This window comes from Hypomesus transpacificus, chromosome 7, assembly GCF_021917145.1.
Source record: "Hypomesus transpacificus isolate Combined female chromosome 7, fHypTra1, whole genome shotgun sequence".
Lineage (NCBI taxonomy): Eukaryota > Metazoa > Chordata > Actinopteri > Osmeriformes > Osmeridae > Hypomesus > Hypomesus transpacificus.
Window position 1 is genome coordinate 146,642 of NC_061066.1, and position 18,629 is coordinate 165,270.

Here is an 18,629-nt window from a genome sequence, read left to right on the forward strand (position 1 = left end):
GTCATGAAATATAACAAATTATGGAACTAAATATAATTGATTTGCCAGTTGTTTTAGTGTAGCTGAATGATAGTTTTGGGAGGGTGTCTTGGTGTTTGTAAATAAGATGTCCTTCCTACAAGCCCACTGAGGATGTACATTGGACTGGTGAGCACCTGTGTGATAATGAAGTACTAATGGGGTTAATTATAAAGTACTAATATGGTTTTTCAGAGTAAGGTTGTGTCCCATTTAACTTTATTGACCCACACAATTCTTTGACCCTTAACATATATTTTCTGTTCATAATTTGTTGTAACAGCACCAATATTTTTTTTGGCAGTGCATGTATTCAGCATCCTTATGGTAATATATTTTCTAAAGGGAACAGCATATACTTGGTAATACAGAGTACCAGTAACAAACTGTTCATGAAAATGAATCTGCTGCACCCACTACAGACATACTGTGCAAAAAACTATATACATTTCAAACTGTGATACAAATGGTAATGTTTTGATTTGGTTACATTTTAAAACAATTTTATGGATCACTTAATCATTTTCTAAGCTGTGGATGAATGGTAGATGATAGGTCTCCGCACTGGTAACAAACGTGTGTGTGTGTCCTTAAGGATTCTGGAGTGGAGGGCAGGGCACCACTGGGATCTGAGGACAGACAGAGAGAAGGTGAAGATGAGAGGTAAGCAGCCAATGTCAGCCAAACCACACAGCACACACTTCCAATTGATAGATGTTTTTTTGCGTTATTTTGTGCCACTACGTTTTTCCCAAAACACACCAAACAGCAACACAGAGGATAGGGATGGGTGTGACCATGCTATGCACAGGTGAGTTTCTACTTCATAAGTCCTCCATAGCACCTGTTACTGTAGTCATGTTACATTTGGCTACACAAAAGAACACATCTGCCAGCCATGACCTTAAGGTCATCTCTCTAGGTCTAGACAAATGATGCACAATTGTTGGCGTAGAATCTTCCAGGCTATCGGCTTCCCATTAACCTTCACCTCTGTGCTCATCATAGAATTGATCAGCTTCATCTCGCAGTATGTTGTTGAGGTAAAGGCACCCACCACCCACTGACAAACCCTAACCTTAACTCACACATGTCCTAAAGCTATTCATATGCTCGGACTCAGTCTTTTGATCTATAGCATGCTACATGCTACAGTTTTCTGTTTGGCTAAATTGTTTTAAGCTTACTGGTTTTTACCTGTCAACAGATGTTGATAGTGGGACTAGTCACAGTACTTGGGAAGCAGATGATTGCACCCTTGTTTGGGACACTGTACAGCCATGTCATCCAGCCACTGGCCAGGCTTCTCATCAACATATCAGTGGCTGTCAGGAACATACTCAGGCCTCTGCTTGCCGTCGTCAGATACACTATTTTACATGTTGCTCTGCTCGTCCAATCATTCAGACTTGTGGAAGTCTACAACGCTGCAGCGCAGAGGCCCCACAGCAGGCAGGATGTGTGACTCATGAAGTGCCAGCTCATTTGGAAAGGCAATTAAAAAACACAATCCAAAGGAGATCCATGTTAAATTAAATTACTTATTAATGAATAATGAGTACCCTCCTCTTACTTAAAAACCACAGATATAAACATAGCTTACACAGCTCAAATCCTTTACCCACAATAAAAAAAAAGCACTTTTACAAATTCCTTAGTCACAAAACTGGTTTAATTACAAATGGATTGCGAGTGCATTGTGTATTAACAGTGATAAGTGAGATTTTGTTGAGGAGTGTAGGTCTCCTGCTTTTAAGACAAAACCACAGTCCCTTAAATTGTTAGAATATATCAGATGACTATGGCTAACACTGATGTTTGAAATTTGCCCTGCATGGTCATATTTGTGTGCTACAAGACTGCAATTTACTGCCAAGAAGTTCTTTGGACTGTGTCTTTCTGTGTTATAAAGGAAATACAGATACAGTGGCTTTGTTGGCAGTAAGGCCACAAACACATTTCTGTTTCTCCTAGCCAGCACTTCAAAATGAGGAAAACTCCCAATGGTGGAGAGTGAGGTTGAGGGTGAAAGAGGGGTGGAGGCAGTTTTCTGCTCTGTCTGAACTGTGTTGGCTTTTGTATAAAAAAGGTCAAGTCTAATTAGTTTGTTTCACCCAGCCAGCACTTCAAAATTAGGAAAACTGACATTTATAAACCTTCTTGACTGTAAACACCCTTCTTTTGCCATCAATGTGTGGCAGTTTTGCTTAAAAATAACGTCCAGAGTTATTCCGAATCATCCATAAATTGAATAGTTTGTAAGGGGTCTTGTTGGGTGTGTGCGCTGTTTGGTTTGGATGGCTGGTCTACTGTAAGTTTCTCTGAGTCCTTGTTCTGGGAAACTATCATTTCCCTGTTCTGGGCGGTTATGTTACCGTGGGAACCAGACCTTTCATGGCCTTGGCCCCCGGGGGGTTTGTCATCATGGTCAGAGACACAGTTAACTGGGTCCTCTGCCTCATGCTCCACAATAGCAGTTATTTCTTGCTTGTTTATCGCTTTTTCTTTGGGTTTTGTGATTTGGTTTGTGATCATGGTATTGCTCTGATGCTCCACTGTCTTCGATGTCTCTCTAGCATCATTTCTTTCCAATTCCAAAACAGCCACAGCCTCGTCCTTGGTTAGTCCTGCAGAAAATTCTCCATTCTCCTTTGAGGCAGTGAGCTCCTTCCCATTTTCTTTCTGTCTCTCCTCTTCCAGATTCTCGTCTTTCTTTGCCACCCCCGTTGTGATGATATTCCCTGGTGTCCTCCCGCCGTTAGAGGTGATGGGTGTTGGGGACTGTCTGGGCATTGGCTCTGGGATCACCAGGAGGGGCAGGGTGTTGCTGACAAGCCTGGAGCCTCCTTTGGAGCTCTCTTGCTCCTGGTTGGTGGAGCGTCGGGGGGGTGCGGCCATATCCTCCCTCCTGGTGTACCGTCCTGGCGTACAGGGCTCGTGGTCCCCTCTGAACGCTTCGTTGTGGTAGGACACTTCCTCAACCAAGGGGACAGGGCAGGCTGAGTTAACCTGTTGATCACGGAAAGAGGGGCGTTTAGGGGCTTCTGTGGGGTCTGTTTTCAGGGCATGTCGCAATGATGCTCATTGGTCGATCTGTTCTCAAGGATCAGAACGTTATTGTTGAATCTACACTTATAGCACATCACAACTGGGTCTATGATATTCACCATACACACGAGACAGTCTCTGACCAATTCCCAGCCGTTTGACCCCAGTATACACTTAAGGACGTTAATTGGTCAGTTTTTCACCTCATCAACAAAAACACAGTTGTGGCTATACAGCCACATTTAGTGCCACATTCAAGAAGCTTGTCAGTTCCATATTGGGCAAGCAAAACAGAACACCCAGTGCCGTTAAATACCACAAGGCCATTCCATGCAATGGAAGTGCAGCTCGAGTACAAACATCACACTGCATCACTCAGGGTCACGACCACAACAACGACACAAAAGCTACATTGTTGACTCACCATCTGGAACCAGCATAGGGTCTACATAAGCAGCATTAGGAAGAGAGATGGGCGGAAGTAATGAGAGAGTGTGGGTGAAGGTGGTAATGGTGGAGAGTGAGGGTGAGAGGGTGAATGTGGTAATGGTGGAGAGTGAGGGTGAGAGGGTGAAGTTGGTAATGGTGGAGAGTGAGGGTGAGAGGGTGAATGTGGTAATGGTGGAGAGTGAGGATGAGAGGGTGAAGGTGGTAATGGTGAAGAGTGAGGGTGAGAGGGTGAAGGTGGTAATGGTGGAGAGTGAGGGTGAGAGGGTGAAGGTGGTAATGGTGGAGAGTGAGGATGAGAGGGTGAAGGTGGTAATGGTGGAGAGTGAGGATGAGAGGGTGAAGGTGGTAATGGTGGAAAGTGAGGGTGAAAGAGGTGTGGAGGCAGTCTTCTGCTCTGTCTAAACTGCTTTTGTAAAAAAAGTGAGAATAGTTTGTGGTAGGACATGTGTGGTTGACAGTGAAGTAGTGTTGACATGGATACTATGTTGTGCTGTAGATAATGTTAACTTGAGTGCCTAGATTACTACCCTGTTGTGTGTGCCCTTGGTGTTGCTTGCACAATAATGAAGGAAGCCCTCTGTCTGCTGTCAATGTGTGTGTGTGTGTAAATCCCGTACCACATTTGGGTGCTTCCCCAGGGCTACAGCGCCCCTGTCGGATGGGTCCTGTCTGTGTCTCCTCCTCCTGACCAATCGGAGCAGCAGAACCAGGGCTGCCACTAACACCAGTAATATCACTCCTGCTATTCCTCCAGCCATCCCTGCGTCCATGTCCGCAAACAAGCGCTCCTCTCCAAACGGGCTCCGGGGCACTGTGTTGGCAGGGAGGGAGAGGTAGGGGAAGAAGAGCGGGGGGATAAATCAGTCAGTCAGTTTGCCCGTCTGTCTGTTGTCTTTCACTCCTAGTCCTCTCAGTACCCCCTCATCTGCACTGCTGAAAAGCGGTTTTCTGAAGCTTGAACACAAGACACAGTGTTGTGGATATAGCTGTTCTGGTATGGTAACTCGAGGAGATAGACGGGGATCCAAAGAGAACAGCTTGACGATGAGCTTCCAGGAGTGATTCATCCTTTAGTGTTTAACTTTTGGCATGCCATAATAGGGGGGGGGGGGGGTGATTGACAGGATGTGTGTATGGAGAGGGGGGGGGGGGGGTTAGGGAGATAATGGAGGTAATCCAATTAGAGAGACAGATTTAGGCCCTCACAATGAATAGAGCAGATTAAACCACTGTAGCAATCAAAGCATGCTTGTGTCCTTTGGTTGTCCTTAGTAGCACAACAACTACTACTACTACAACTGCTGTAAGTGGTATTATTATTCTCTGTTGTCTTTATCTAGAGGGATTAACCGTTGTTGACCCGCCACCAGTTGTGCTTGTGTAGGGATGACATGTCGAACAGCTTAATGTGTCTGTGTTTGGATTGGCCATAAATTCTCAGCAGCCTGATGTTAAGTGCCATTTCCTGCTCTGCTTACCTGGCTGCCCTCTCTGTAATACCTCAATGTCCACAGAGGCCTTAGCAACTTCACCTGATTCTTCATCCGTAGCTACTATCTGTTGGAAATAGATTTATTTAAGTAGAAAGTTGGAATGCTTTTTGTAGATATAATTTAATGTCGTCCCCCCCCAACACACACACACTCACAATTTTCCCTATGGGGACACTCAAATATATATTTAATCTACGTTTTGATGCAGCCCGACTGGATGTATGAGTCATGTCACACCACAGGAGCTGAAGGGACATTGACACTGTAAAGCTTGCTGCTCTAATCTCCGATTTAGGAGACGCCCATCCCACTCTGTGTGTTTCAGGAAATAGTATTACTGTGAAACTTTTAATCGGCCCAGGCCAACGTTTGTGAAAGTGGAGGCAACAAATCTTATGAACAACCATCCCACTAAAATCACACATTGTCACACACTTTTTAAGTTAACCCTGATTCCCAGGCAGCTGATTTGTGTTTCTGGTCGGGTTAAAACCTCACCTCCAGGATATCCCTGTCAAAGGCTCGCAGGCGGTCTGTCCTGGCAATAAGAACCCCCTCCTGGGTCATGTGGTACAGCCCATCGCTGGCAGAATGAGGTTGGAGGGAGTAGTGTATCTTTGGATTCACCCCCTGCAAGGGGGAGTGCAAAGCAGAGGCTTTCAGAACTGTGTATGTGTCCTCATGTTTCAGAAATGGAGTGAGGGGACAAGTAGATGGCTGAAAAGGGAGGGACAGAGACAAACGTGTTACATCTCTAAAGTCCCGGTCTATGGCGTTGATGAGCAGCACTCTGTTCCCATAGGTGGAGACCAGTGTGGCAGGGCTGGAGCTCTCGATGATGAAGCCCTTGTAGATGGTTTTGTTAAAGACGGGTGGGAAATGGTTCTCTGCCAACACTCGGATCAAGGCTGTCGTCACGCTGTATTTTTTGGGATCGTTGAGCTGAGATGCCTGCAGGTGTGACACAGAGTGTTAAACATGTGTCTCTATGCATTGTGATTTCACAGGTGGGGAGGGGGGGGGGGGGTGACAATGACGTCACTGCAGGAATCGAGATGCCAGATTTAGACGATCCTCTCGGTCAGACACCTCCTTACCATGAGACGCATTCTGAAGGTTGGCGTCAGCTGTCTGTTTTCCACACGTCTCGTTAACGTGATCTCTCCAGTCAGGTTGGCGATCACAAACCTGCCATCATCGTCACCTGAGGCACAGTGAGGGTCAACACACACACTGGATAGGTCAGATTTGTTTCACATTGTCGTTGACATTGAGATGAGGTACTGTAGAGACCTCACCTGCTAGAAGAGTGTACAGCAGAGGGGTATCAAGACTTTTGTCACCATCCTCCGCATGAATTGGACCAGGAGAAAATTTGAGTACATTGTCCTGAAATGAGAACAGTTTGGTGTTTGTTAGCGTCTACAGTGATGGTTGACGATAGAGTTGGTAGAGTTAGACGAACACCAGGACAGACAATGAGTTGAGTTCACCTGGTCTTTCTCTGTGATGTTGCTGGTGTAGATGGGGTTGGTGCAGACCTCAGGGCTGCTGGCCTGGGAGATGAGGGTGCAGGGGAGGAACTGGGGGTACTGGTCATCTCCATCCTTCAGGTTGATAATCAGGTTGGCCGTGGCGTTGTACTTTTCCCTGGTGTTGGATTCCTGCAACAGAAACAATGTCTTTCAAAAGCTGCTTCGGTGCTGGCCCTCGTGCCGGCTGATTGTTCAGCCGGCACAGGTGAATGACCGTCAATGACCTACTTTACACCTGAGCTTAAGAAATATTTGAGTGAATAAACCTAATTACGTAATGTGGTAGAAAGAGAAATATTGTGCTTTTCCCTTCCTGTTGATTTCTAGAATTTAGGTTTAGTAGGTATTACCACAGCGTAGATAACCAGCTGCAGTTGGGTTTGGGTCTCATAGTCCAAAGGCTTGTCCAGGAATACTTTTCCAATGTTTGGTAGATCTATCCTGAAGTAGCTTGCATCAGGCTGACATAGGAGGATACAGAGACAAACATACAGGCCTGCACATACATACTTGACCTATGTTTACAGCGCAGTCCATGTGAAAACATTGTATGGAAATGTTATTAAATCCTATTTGAAATATGTTCATCCTGGATGAATACGCACCGATGAGTAGTCAATGAGATAAGTGAGGGTGTCTCCATCAGCATCAACTGCCTTCACTGTGAAGACCACAGAGTTCACGGTAGCAAGCTGGGGAATAATGAAAAGCGTCTTTGTATATTGAATGACATAACTAGACTACTCTATTCTCTATATTTGATATTGTACTTTCCAAAAGAGATAATCCACAAATCTTGATATGTTGGCCAGGTGCAGTTTGGCTTCATAGAACACCCTTTTATACATTTTCTGTCCATGGTTACAATGCATTACAAATTATTAGCTTTACCTCACTGATGAAGAATGGTTGTACAGTCCTCTGCAAGAAGCGTGGTCTGTTGTCATTTTCATTCATGATCTCTACCATGATGCTGTACTCACTCTGGGGACAGAACAAATACTCTTTAATGAAGTTCATTTGCTTTAACAAAGCCTACATTATTCTTGTGTTGAATCACATTCAGTTGATAGTATTAAGTAGCAGACAAACCTGTTTAATGTCTTCTTCATAACAAGTTAATGCTGCCATCAGAATGGATCCCTGAACCTATGAAAGACAGGTTTAAAGAGTTAAGATGAATGTGTTACTCCCCACACAGTGCTAACATGGACTTGTTTGATGGAACTTCATTTTAAACACAAGAAGAGAAAGAAGACTGACCTCTCGATCCAGGTTCCTTGAGAAGGAGGAGTTTAGCCTGATGGTCCGCCCCTCAAGGAAGAACCAATCAGCGTTATCTCCTGTGAGGCACAAGCGGATGCTATTGGCTCCTGGGTCGCCAATAATGCTGAGGTTTGCAATGAACTCTCCAGTGGGGCTGTTCTCTCTGACTTTTGCAAAGATGTCTGACCCACCAAGGCATAGGCTAGCTGTCAATCAGAGCAGACACGCATTGAGTAAGTCTTTATTCACTAAGGCAATAAGTAAAGCAATCACAAAGTAAGACAATAATATACTGTATGCCAGACAGCTTCATCTATGGTGGACTTTTAAAAGTGATAGGATATGAACAGGATTTGAAAGTTGAGGCATGCTGTAGTTTCAAAGGGAGTGCATGGGAGCGGGCAGTGGGGGTGTGTGAGTAATTAGCTCCCCACCTGACACGACATGGTAGGAAATGTTGATGGCCAGCTGGCAGAGGAGCAGTCTACATGGGGTCAGCATCTTCCTCTGACCTCCTGCTCCTCCAGTTTCTCAGCCTGGTACTGCGAATGACAGAATACAGCAGCACCAACGTTCAGCTCAGCTTTCAAACGACATGCCATAATCACAAAGTAGTGCTTTAACATAGAACATCATAACTAGAAAAACCTCATGAAGCTCTGCTGAAAACACAGCAAAAACACTCGGTAAAAAAACAAGACAACTCCTGATTCAGAAAACAATAAGCCCCTCGCCCCAAAAGATGGCCAAGACAGTGGCACTCATTAGGCCTGTAGAGTAAGCTACATTCAGAAGATATTTACTCCCACTATTAACAGCAGGTACAAAAAAGCAGTAAATAAAACAATGCAGAAGAGATTCACCTTGTTTTCTATCTTTTCAATGGTGATACACTCCAGCATTAGTCAGAGTCTTTGAGAGGAGATCGCTTTAGAAGACTTCTGTCAGTCCCATATAAAATAATATCAGTTTCCTTTTGTTTACGTTCAGCACAGCCAGCCTTGTAACCCCTCTAATACATTAAACCATTTAATAGGCCTTTGGTCACTCCCAGTAGTGTTCTTACCCGACAGCACTGCCAGGAACACAACTTGCTCTGTGGTAATGCGCTCCCCTCTAACCCCAGCCTCCTACGCCACACGCCTTTAGTGACTGAGGGCTTTTTTTGGATCCTCATCTAATACCTTCAAATCCTTCTCTGTGGTTCCTCTGTTTCACTCCCCACACTGGCATCTCACACCCAAAAGGAGACAACCCGTGTTGTTTTATTAATAACATTATCGCTTCACCCTACTTTATCCCTGTGAGCCATGGTTGTTTTGTATTTATTATGTAGAGCAGGCAAACCAGCTGTGGTTTGATTTACCTGTGGTTATTTCCCAGAGTCGGTCAGCTCCATTCAACCCATTGTTCCACAGAGGGTGTCCACAAATGGAGAGACTTGATCTGCTGTCTTTGTGCTGCACATGTTTCTTGTTTTACATGAAAGTTACTGATAGTGTAAGTACTTCCATTGATTAGTGTCTTAAAACCACATTTGCACTGTTGGAGACTCTAACACAAACTGAAAGCTTGTCAACTTTACCTCAAAGGTTGCCTGTTAGACAAGAATAAGAGATGGAAACTCCATTGGTATTTTGTTTTTGTACCAAAAACATTGCAGTGTAGAGGTTTCCTGAAAACCCCTGATCCTTCACAAACCATGTGACCACTTAGAAGTTCCTTCCCCGTGTAGACTCATGACCCTAATAGAAGATTCTGGTTTTACAATACATGGCATCCAGCCAGCAGGGAGGGTTTTAACTGCTGGGCACATTTGCATTCTGTGTAGAGAAGCAATTTAACCCAGTTCACTGCCACAGACATGAGGAAGGTAAGCTAGTACTTGCATGTGTACTGCTAATGAGGTGTAAAGGCGATGAGTCCAGCTCTCCCAGTTAGTATGAGGATTACCTCCTTAATTAGTATGAGATGTGCAAAAGGAAGTAGGACTCGGGTCACACAAACAGCTTACTTGGAGATTATAACTCTGTTCTATTCAGTATCTCAAGATGGATACACCTGCCCCGAGCATGTGCTTTCATACATACTGTATGAACACACACTCTGTATGTGTGTGTGTGTGTGTGTGTGTGTGTGTGTGTGTGTGTGTGTGTGTGTGTGTGTGTGTGATGTTTACACCAGGGTATTATCATGTTTCTAAATGGGTTGATGATTTGTGTCATCTGTGTCAATAGAGACGAGGCAACAGTGTTTTCTGTCAAAGGGAAATGAACACAGCTTCTCTGAAAAACACTTTTGCGACACGGAGAAAACAAGACAGTTCTGAATAGGTGTTGTTGCTCAACACAGTTTTCAATGAAAGCCATCTGATCTCTCCTTTGCCCTGTGCCCATCACAATTAAACAAGCTCATTACTGCAGTCTTGATAACTGGGCAAAGCAATTACCAAGCTATGAGGTCCCGGACCCTTAAAAATTGTCTCCCCACAGCCACAGAATTATCTCTGCATGGCTGGAAATGCCAGGAAATTCCCAACCTCAGAGAATACGGCTTTGTTTTTGTCTGTGTTTCTTTTGTTTCATTGCCTGATGAGGTCTTACAGATCCCAATGGCAGCCTCAATGCATAAACCAGTGGTGATTGTGATGTATGCCAAACAGAGGCGTAACCACGGGTAGGCCTGGCACAGGTTCTAAGGCCTAACCAAAAACAAAAAAAGATCTCTGAAAGATTGTGCGCCGGGTGCACATCGTAAAGTAAAAAAACGGACAAGATGCCTATCCATATTTTTGTAGGCCGACCCAAAAAGATTATTCTTGCTACGGCCCCGATGCCAACCAACCAGAAAAAAAATCACTCGGGATTGTCACCTGTATGTGAGGGGACAGTGGCGGTGGAAGCTCATTGATGAACCTGTCAATCACAGTGATAGCACACTGACACAGGCATCTCTAGAGGTGACTGTCTAGACACTCAGTCCCAGAGTCTCCTTAGCTGTGCCCAGCTCTCCTGAAGACCACACTGTTCAAGCACAAAACACCCCAAGCAGATTCACGACAACACAAATACTGTGAAAATATAGGTCCACCAGTGCTTCCCAATCCCACAGACTACTACAACAAGTGCTTGTACTACTGCTACTCCTACCACACTGCCCCTACTTGACACAGTCCGCTCACCGTGCTCGTTCGCTCGCTCTGGCGGTGCTGTTCCTCTATCAGGACTGGGTTTCCAAGCCCTCTCACCGAGTCCCCAGCACGCTCGCTCCCTGGCCCCTCGTTGTGCGCCACATTATTTCCCTTGCTGCCGTTTCTCTCCCGGACCGAGCGGCAGCAGCTCCGCGTCACTCGTCCCCCGACACCAGTGTCAGAGCTGCATTCCCTAAACGAGGGAGAGCAGCGCAAGAGGCCTGGCAAGAGAGGGAGATGCATGCGTATGTGTCTGTGTGTGTGTTTGTTTGTGTGTGTGTGTGTGTGTGGAGAGTATTAAGAGCTCCTGCACGGAGCACGAGCAGAGGGGGAGGGGGGGGGGGGGGGCGGTGAGGGTGGTTGGGGGCTTAGAGGGCATTTCTAGAACAGGATAACCATCAAGCAGCCTGGAAGGGAGGTTAAACAGAGAACGCTGGCTAATGTGCTAAACCCCACCCAGGGGTGTGCTGAGCCCGTCCCGTGCCTCCGTTTCACTCTCACTGTGACCCCCCCTGCTGGGAGGCATACATGTGTTTGACAGATCATTAGAGCACCCCAGGTATGCTGTGTCACTGAGCAGGAACAGAGAGGCCCTTATTATGGGGTACCGCTACCAAGACACCCTAGGGGGCTAATAGCTACAAAAGTCATTTTCGAGTTACAGAGACTGCTATACATATCGCAGTAGGAGTGAGATTTGCTGGCAGAGTTTCAGATACATTTTTTTCATCCAGATAAGCCTAGTTAGTGAGTTATGCATGCTTTGTCACTGTGTCACATTCAATCTCAGTTTTCCGTATTTTGAATTCTCTGTACACAAACAATTATGGACAGTACGTTTTTCATGAATGTGAATTCTCCATCTCTTTCTCTATCTGTACTCTTAAAAGCCTTGGGCTAACTCTCTCTGTTCAACTCCTTAATTACCTCTGACAAGGGATTAAACTGCCTGGCTCTGTCTCTCTATAATCCCCCCCCCACCCCCCTTTATCTCTCTCTCTATATCTCTCTCTCCCCCCAAATGTAAACCCTCCTCTTACTTGTGTAAGGAAAGTGGACAGTGGCTATTGTGCTTGCTTGATTCCAATGTTACAGTTATGTTTGGCTTGTGTTAGTGGGGCACCTCTCTCTAGCAGCATGTAATGGGTTTTGGATCTCTCACTTATGTGCTGTGATTAACATTTATTGTGGATTAGTTAAATGCATGAACGTATCCCCCTTCCCCTCGCCACACATGCCACACACACAGGATAGCACACAGCCTCTCAATGCAGTCAACACTTCTCAGTCTCATGGTGATATCATAAATAATGTATCTTTTATTTGCCTTCTCCACCCTCAGCTGTGTCCATCCCCTTTTCTCGTTATCCGTAATGGATGTAGAGGCCTCAGCGGGACACATTAGGATCACCAGAGGTAGTTTTGAATTGATTAGTCTTAGACTGACTTCACCTCCAGATCCTGTCAGTGGGCAGTCACACATGTCCCTGTCAGAAGTGAGTCACGCATCCAGCCTCATGACAAAGTGAGTGGACAGTCCTCTGGTGTCATTTTCATTGAACTCCTTATGGGGTCAAAGTCACATCAGAACTTATTTTTTATATTTTTATCTAAGGCATGATGCAACGGTTGAGTCGGTTTCAACATCTTGCTCAGGAACCTTTAATGAGCTGCACTCGTAAATTCAAAGCATTAGAGCTTTCAAAAAAATGTTCCTTCGTATGAAATATTACTGAACACAAAAAAGGTGTTGTTGTTTTTGTCATTGCAAAATAACTGGCTTCCAACTTAAGCTATCTTGCTTTCACTTTTAAATAACTAGCTTTAATTTTTTAATTACCAGCTTCCTTCTGTTCCAAACAGCTAAAGCTAGTTGCCATGCAACACAGAAACTGCTGCCGATCATTATTCTGATATATATTCCTACTTAAATCCTCCTTTAGTTGTAGTATACATTTCAATATGAATCCTGAATCAATGATAGTCTGCTACATTTCCTATTTATTAGTTAAGGCTTGTTAGCCCAGTTGAAATGTAAAGTAGACCCATCATTGTGTCTTTTACCAGGTGGTGGCAGTGTTAGGGAAGCTGTGAATGTCCTCTAGTCAAAGTCAAAACTTAGTCATAAGTGGAACTCGTCACCATGTTAGCATACTGATTATAATGATCTGTAGAAGGTGTACCTATCACTGACCAATCATGCCTCGAGTAATCAGCTCTGACGGTTTGGAATAGCCAGGAGCTCCTCCCAGCTGCATGCTGTGTTTTGCTCTGTGGTGTTCAAGATGGTGTCCCTTTAGGTTTACTACAGTAACACTTGGGAAGGCTCAGCTGAGGAGACACCAGCTAGACACAGCCTCTGCTTGACCCTTACACACCAGCTAGACACAGCCTCTGCTTGACCCTTACACACCAGCTAGACACAGCCTCTGCTTGACCCTTACACACCAGCTAGACACAGCCTCTGCTTGATCCTTACACACCAGCTAGACACAGCCTCTGCTTGACCCTTACACGCCAGCTAGACACAGCCTCTGCTTGACCCTTACACACCAGCTAGACACAGCCTCTGCTTGACCCTTACACACCAGCTAGACACAGCCTCTGCTTGACCCTTACACACCAGCTAGACACAGCCTCTGCTTGACCCTTACACACCAGCTAGACACAGCCTCTGCTTGACCCTTACACACCAGCTAGACACAGCCTCTGCTTGACCCTTACACACCAGCTAGACACAGCCTCTGCTTGACCCTTACACACCAGCTAGACACAGCCTCTGCTTGACCCTTACACACCAGCTAGACACAGCCTCTGCTTGACCCTTACACACCAGCTAGACACAGCCTCTGCTTGACCCTTACACACCAGCTAGACACAGCCTCTGCTTGACCCTTACACACCAGGTAGACACAGCCTCTGCTTGACCCTTACACACCAGCTAGACACAGCCTCTGCTTGATCCTTACACACGTCTTCCCAACACGCACTAGAGCAACAGCGCCCACGCAGAAAGAGACAGCCTGCTGGCCATCCCAGGGTGCTTCTTTTGTTCTTCGTTATTCAGAGGCAGGATTAGGTCCTTCCCTTTGCTTTTACCAAAAGGCCCCGGTGATTCTGTCTGTATGGTGTCGATAAAGATGCTCCTCTCTCCCACGTGGGTCCTGGTAATGAGACTGGTAATCGAGAAGCTGCAGTTGGTCTGACTACAAGGCGCTAGCTGCATTCACATTCAACCTGCCAATTTCTTTGGTGTGTTCGGCGCTGTGGTATTGTTCTTTTCCGTGATAAGGACAATGTTTGGATTTGACTTGACTTGTTATGGTGTATAGAATTATGTAATTTAGCAAATGCAAAGACCTTGGTGATATCTGAAGAAACACATAGGAGGAAACGTGTGTTCAACATGTCCGGGAAGAAATGAATTACTGTTGCTTTTACTCTCCTTTCCTTATGTCCTTATCTTCCTCCTGTCACCCTCTCTGTCACCCTCTCTTTCCACATCTCTCTCTTTCCTCTCTCTCTGTCACTCCCACTGTCCCTGTGTGAGGTACAGTATGTGTTCCCCTCTTAACTCCTCAGGTGGAAAATACCAGGGGCGGAGTGGTAACCTCATCTCCTGCTCACCACTCAGGTGTAAATCCTGTCTGTCAGATTTTTTTTCTTCCTCCAACCCTCACCAATTTCTCCCTCTGATTGTCTGGTTGTCTTTCTTACTTATATTCTGTCTTTCTCTGTGTGTCTCTCTCTCTTTCTGTCGCTGCAACTTGTCTCTTTCCACCTGTCTCTTTCCGACTATCGTTATCCTTAACTCTTTCCCCCATTTCTCTTTTTCTCTGTCTTCCCCTCTCTCCTTTTTCAGTTTTTAAAGGCCAATTTCTCCACTTCACCTGATCTGTGTCTGGTGACCGTTCTTCCATTGTTCTCATCCACTGACCTTTCTCAAGGCTACAGCACCACAATTAAACAGGGCTTCTGGGGCAGGAGCCTGGAATATTTCCTTTGTAATGAATCCCTTTTTTATAAGCCTCCTCAAAATATTACTGCAGCTCACCTACATCGAAGAGTTATCAGCTGCCTGGCGATGCAGCCTTTGTTAGGCTGCTGTCCACACTACCCCCTACTGGGTAGGACACCACTGAGGAGGTGTAAATGATCTCATTTATATTGGCTGTGTGTATTTAAAGGGTATGATATTATACATTAACACCCTTTGCCAGCAATCAGAGAGTTATTGTGAACAGACCCGAAAGGCGCAGAAAACATGATTGTTATCAGCTCCTTCCATGAGCTGCATCTGTCTATAAGAAATAATTACACGCAACACTGATTTATTTACACACGAATGAGAACATGCACTGTGTGTGTGTGTGTGCGTTTAAGTTTCGTGTGTAGATCGTTTGCATGATCCAATTTTAAAATAGCAGCTAACTAAGCAGCACTAAAAGTTGAATGGTTTTCTCTCTCTCCAAAACCTCTCCCCTCATTGCTCTCATCGTCTCCCCCCTTCTTTTTTTTCTATCTCCCGACACCTTGTGTCTGTCGGATTAGCACCTTTGGTGTCTCTGCAGACGAGGGGAGAACATCATTAGCATTCTACAAATAGCCCTGCGCACGCTTTTCAACAGGAGAAAGTTGTCACTTAGAAAAATATATAACAAAAAAAACACACCTAACAGTTGAACATGTGAGTCATGTGGTAGTTACATAGGACACACAATTTGAGCAGTCAGTCAAGAAACTAGATTTTGTGTCATTTCATAATGACTACCTCATTATTGTTGCAACACTTTAACCTTCCCTACCACAGTAGTTGGTGGATGATGTATTGTGTTTGAACAGGAACAGTGTTCTTTTTCTGATCATTAATCATGTTTGTGACAGCTGTCGGGACTGCAGCGGCTGCTCTGCTCTGCGGTGGGCCGACAGGAGCAGTGTCGCTGCACACATCATTCAATACTGAATGCTTCACGGCTCAAAATCTCAATCACATGAAATCTTGAAGTCGTCTGTAAAAATGATGCTTGATGTGAAATCTCATTTGGACAATCTATATTAGTGTTCCTCTGTAGCAATCCGCCTAGTCCATCCCTACACGGTCTGTATGAGCATCAAGCGTTAATCTTTTGAGTATATTTAATCTATCACATCAATCATTGACATCAGTGAAACATTAACACACATGAACATGACGATCCTCACACACACAACATACCCGTGACATACCATCTATGTTTTCTGTCTCTTATGTGTTCAACTTTAACTTGGGACAGTAGCAGAGACATTGCCTCTGGGATTGGCAGCTTGTATCAACATTACATTTACATTTATGCATTTAGCAGATGCTTTTATCCAAAGCAACTTCCAAAAGAGAGTTTTACGAAAGTCCCTGATCATAACAGTAAGATAGCCCCAAACATTGTGGGTAACCAAAACATGAAGCATACATTGTGGGTAACCAAAACATGAAGCATACATTGTGGGTAACCAAAACATGAAGCATACATTGTGGGTAACCAAAACATGAAGCATACATTGTGAAAATTAAATAAGTCCCAGAGGGAAAAACCATAAGGGCATGTAGTTGAACAAGTTACAATTAAACAACAATTCAAGAACATGAACCTCAAAAGTGCAAGGGTGAACCTGTGGGGGAGAAAAAGCAAGCAACAAAAATATATTACACAGCAAGTACAATAGTTTTAAGAGATAACATAGAACCAAGAACCAACGTAAAGGTTCATTCGGCTCCTACAGTCAGTTACAACTAACCAACAAGAGCAACAAGACTTTCGAAAAGAGTCATTGTGATCCTGAAATATCAGGTCCAGCCAATCATGCCAAAGCGCCGTTGTACTCCCGGAACAAGTGCGTCTTGAGCCAACTCTTGAAGGTGGGTAGACTGTCAGTGTCTCTGATGGAGGTGGGGAGTTGGTTCCACCATTGGGGGGCCAGACAGGAGAAGAGCTTGTGTCGGGACCGGGCGCTGTTGAGCGGTGGGACCACCAGACGGTTGTCAGAAGAAGACCGTAGGTGGTGGGTGGGGGTGTAAGGCTGCAGGAGAGACTTGATGTAGTCGAGTGCAGTCCCGTTCTCCGCTCGGAAGGTCAGTACCAGAGTCTTGAATCTGATACGGGCTGTGATGGGAAGCCAGTGGAGGGAGATGAGGAGCGGGGTAACATGGGAGCGTCGAGTAGTAACGTGGGTAGATTGAAGACCAGACGGGCTGCCGTGTTCTGAATTCTCTGGAGAGGGCAGGTTGCGCATGCTGGGAGACCGGCGAGCAGCGAGTTGCAGTAGTCCAACTTGGAGAGGAAAAGTGCTCGGACTAGCAGCTGGGTGGAATGCTCAGACAGGTATCTCCTGATCTTCCGGATGTTGTAGAGGGTGAATCTACACGACCGGGAGACCGCAGCAATGTGGGCTGTGAAGGAGAGCTTGTCATCCATGGTCACCCCAAGGTTCCTGAGGTATCTGTGTTGAATCTGCATCTGTCAGCAGTCCTGTTGACCAACTTCCTACACCTTCAAAACTCATTTCATCTGCTGATTAAACAGGCCACACACCCTGAGACTGTGTCTGGATTTGGGTTCATCTCTCTATGTGTTATTTGTGTCAATGCATCCTTTATTGTGTAAAGGACAACAAAATAGGGTTTTGTCATTGAACGTTTCCCCGTTTGTCCCTGACTGACTGCATTCTTAGGAGTAAAACATTCTCGATTCAGACATAGCGGCATGGTGTTGTGGAAAGGTTGTTCGCTGCAAATGTAGTTCTACCCCTTGTGGAGATGTATAACATATGTCAATTATTTTTTATTTTACTAAAATATAAAAAAGAAACATCTCTTTACTGTTCATTCATTTCATGTTTTCAATTTGGAAGACAATTCTCTTTTTACTTCATGTTCAAATAGAAGCTGTTATGAAAAACACTCACATCCTCCTTTGGGGATTGGAGCAAGACTGGTGTGCGAGCAGCATGCTCTAGCTGCTTGTAAGATATGTTGTAACCTAGCAACAAAAGTTTCTCCTAACTTTCGACCTAGTCCCCCGCCAAGGCCTGGCTCAGTCAGGGCATCAAATAACAGGCTGACAGCTCAAGGACTTCCTCTCCCCTGCTCAGTGAGGCTGCTCCTTTTCTCTTCTGTTCCTCATTCCAGCTTTGGCTTTCAACTAGTGTGCTTCCAAACAGAAACCTCAAAGTAATCACAACAATCACAATTTCCGTCACGGTGCAAGTGTGAAATCGTGCATTTTCTGGGATGCATTTTAATGAACGTATTCCAACATCACTGATTGATTGGTGGTGAGTTGACCATACAGGTGGTTACATAAATATCCCCCTGTCCTCATCTCAGCTGTGTAAGATCCTGCTCAATTCTCTGCCCAGCTGCCGTTTGGTCAGACAGTCGTATTGAGACTGTTGGCTGGTGCGGATGTCATCTTTGTTTAAACATGGCTTCTACTGAACAAGTACCAGAACTACCAGAACTATACCAGAACTTAGACTGCTCAGGATCTGTGCTCAGGGTGTGTATGTTGCTCTGTCTTCAGCACTAGTCATCATGGTGTTATTACTGAAGAGATGGCCATGATCCCCAGAGCCAGGGGAGGAGGTCCTCCTCCT

The 18,629-nt window shown here is 45.2% G+C and overlaps 1 protein-coding gene across 2 annotated transcripts; it reads right to left on the reverse strand.

The window, feature by feature from the left end:
• Positions 1-235: 235 nt before the first annotated feature.
• cdhr5-rs (cadherin-related family member 5, related sequence) lies at positions 236-11,258 on the reverse strand. Of its 2 annotated transcripts, XM_047022912.1 has the most exons (16): positions 10,992-11,258; positions 8,245-8,352; positions 7,808-8,016; positions 7,637-7,693; positions 7,436-7,528; positions 7,150-7,236; positions 6,895-7,005; positions 6,503-6,673; positions 6,308-6,398; positions 6,107-6,213; positions 5,760-5,960; positions 5,508-5,639; positions 4,995-5,073; positions 4,134-4,327; positions 3,491-3,511; positions 1,771-3,027 (listed from the first exon to the last, which is right to left on the reverse strand). In XM_047022912.1, the coding sequence occupies exons 2-16, from the start codon at positions 8,309-8,311 to the stop codon at positions 2,245-2,247; spliced, it is 2,403 nt and encodes an 800-aa protein (XP_046878868.1). In that variant the 5' UTR covers positions 8,312-8,352; positions 10,992-11,258; the 3' UTR covers positions 1,771-2,244. The 2 variants fall into 2 exon arrangements, with proteins under 2 accessions (XP_046878871.1, XP_046878868.1); XM_047022915.1 differs by lacking the exons at positions 1,771-3,027; positions 3,491-3,511 and adding an exon at positions 236-647.
• Positions 11,259-18,629: the final 7,371 nt, after the last annotated feature.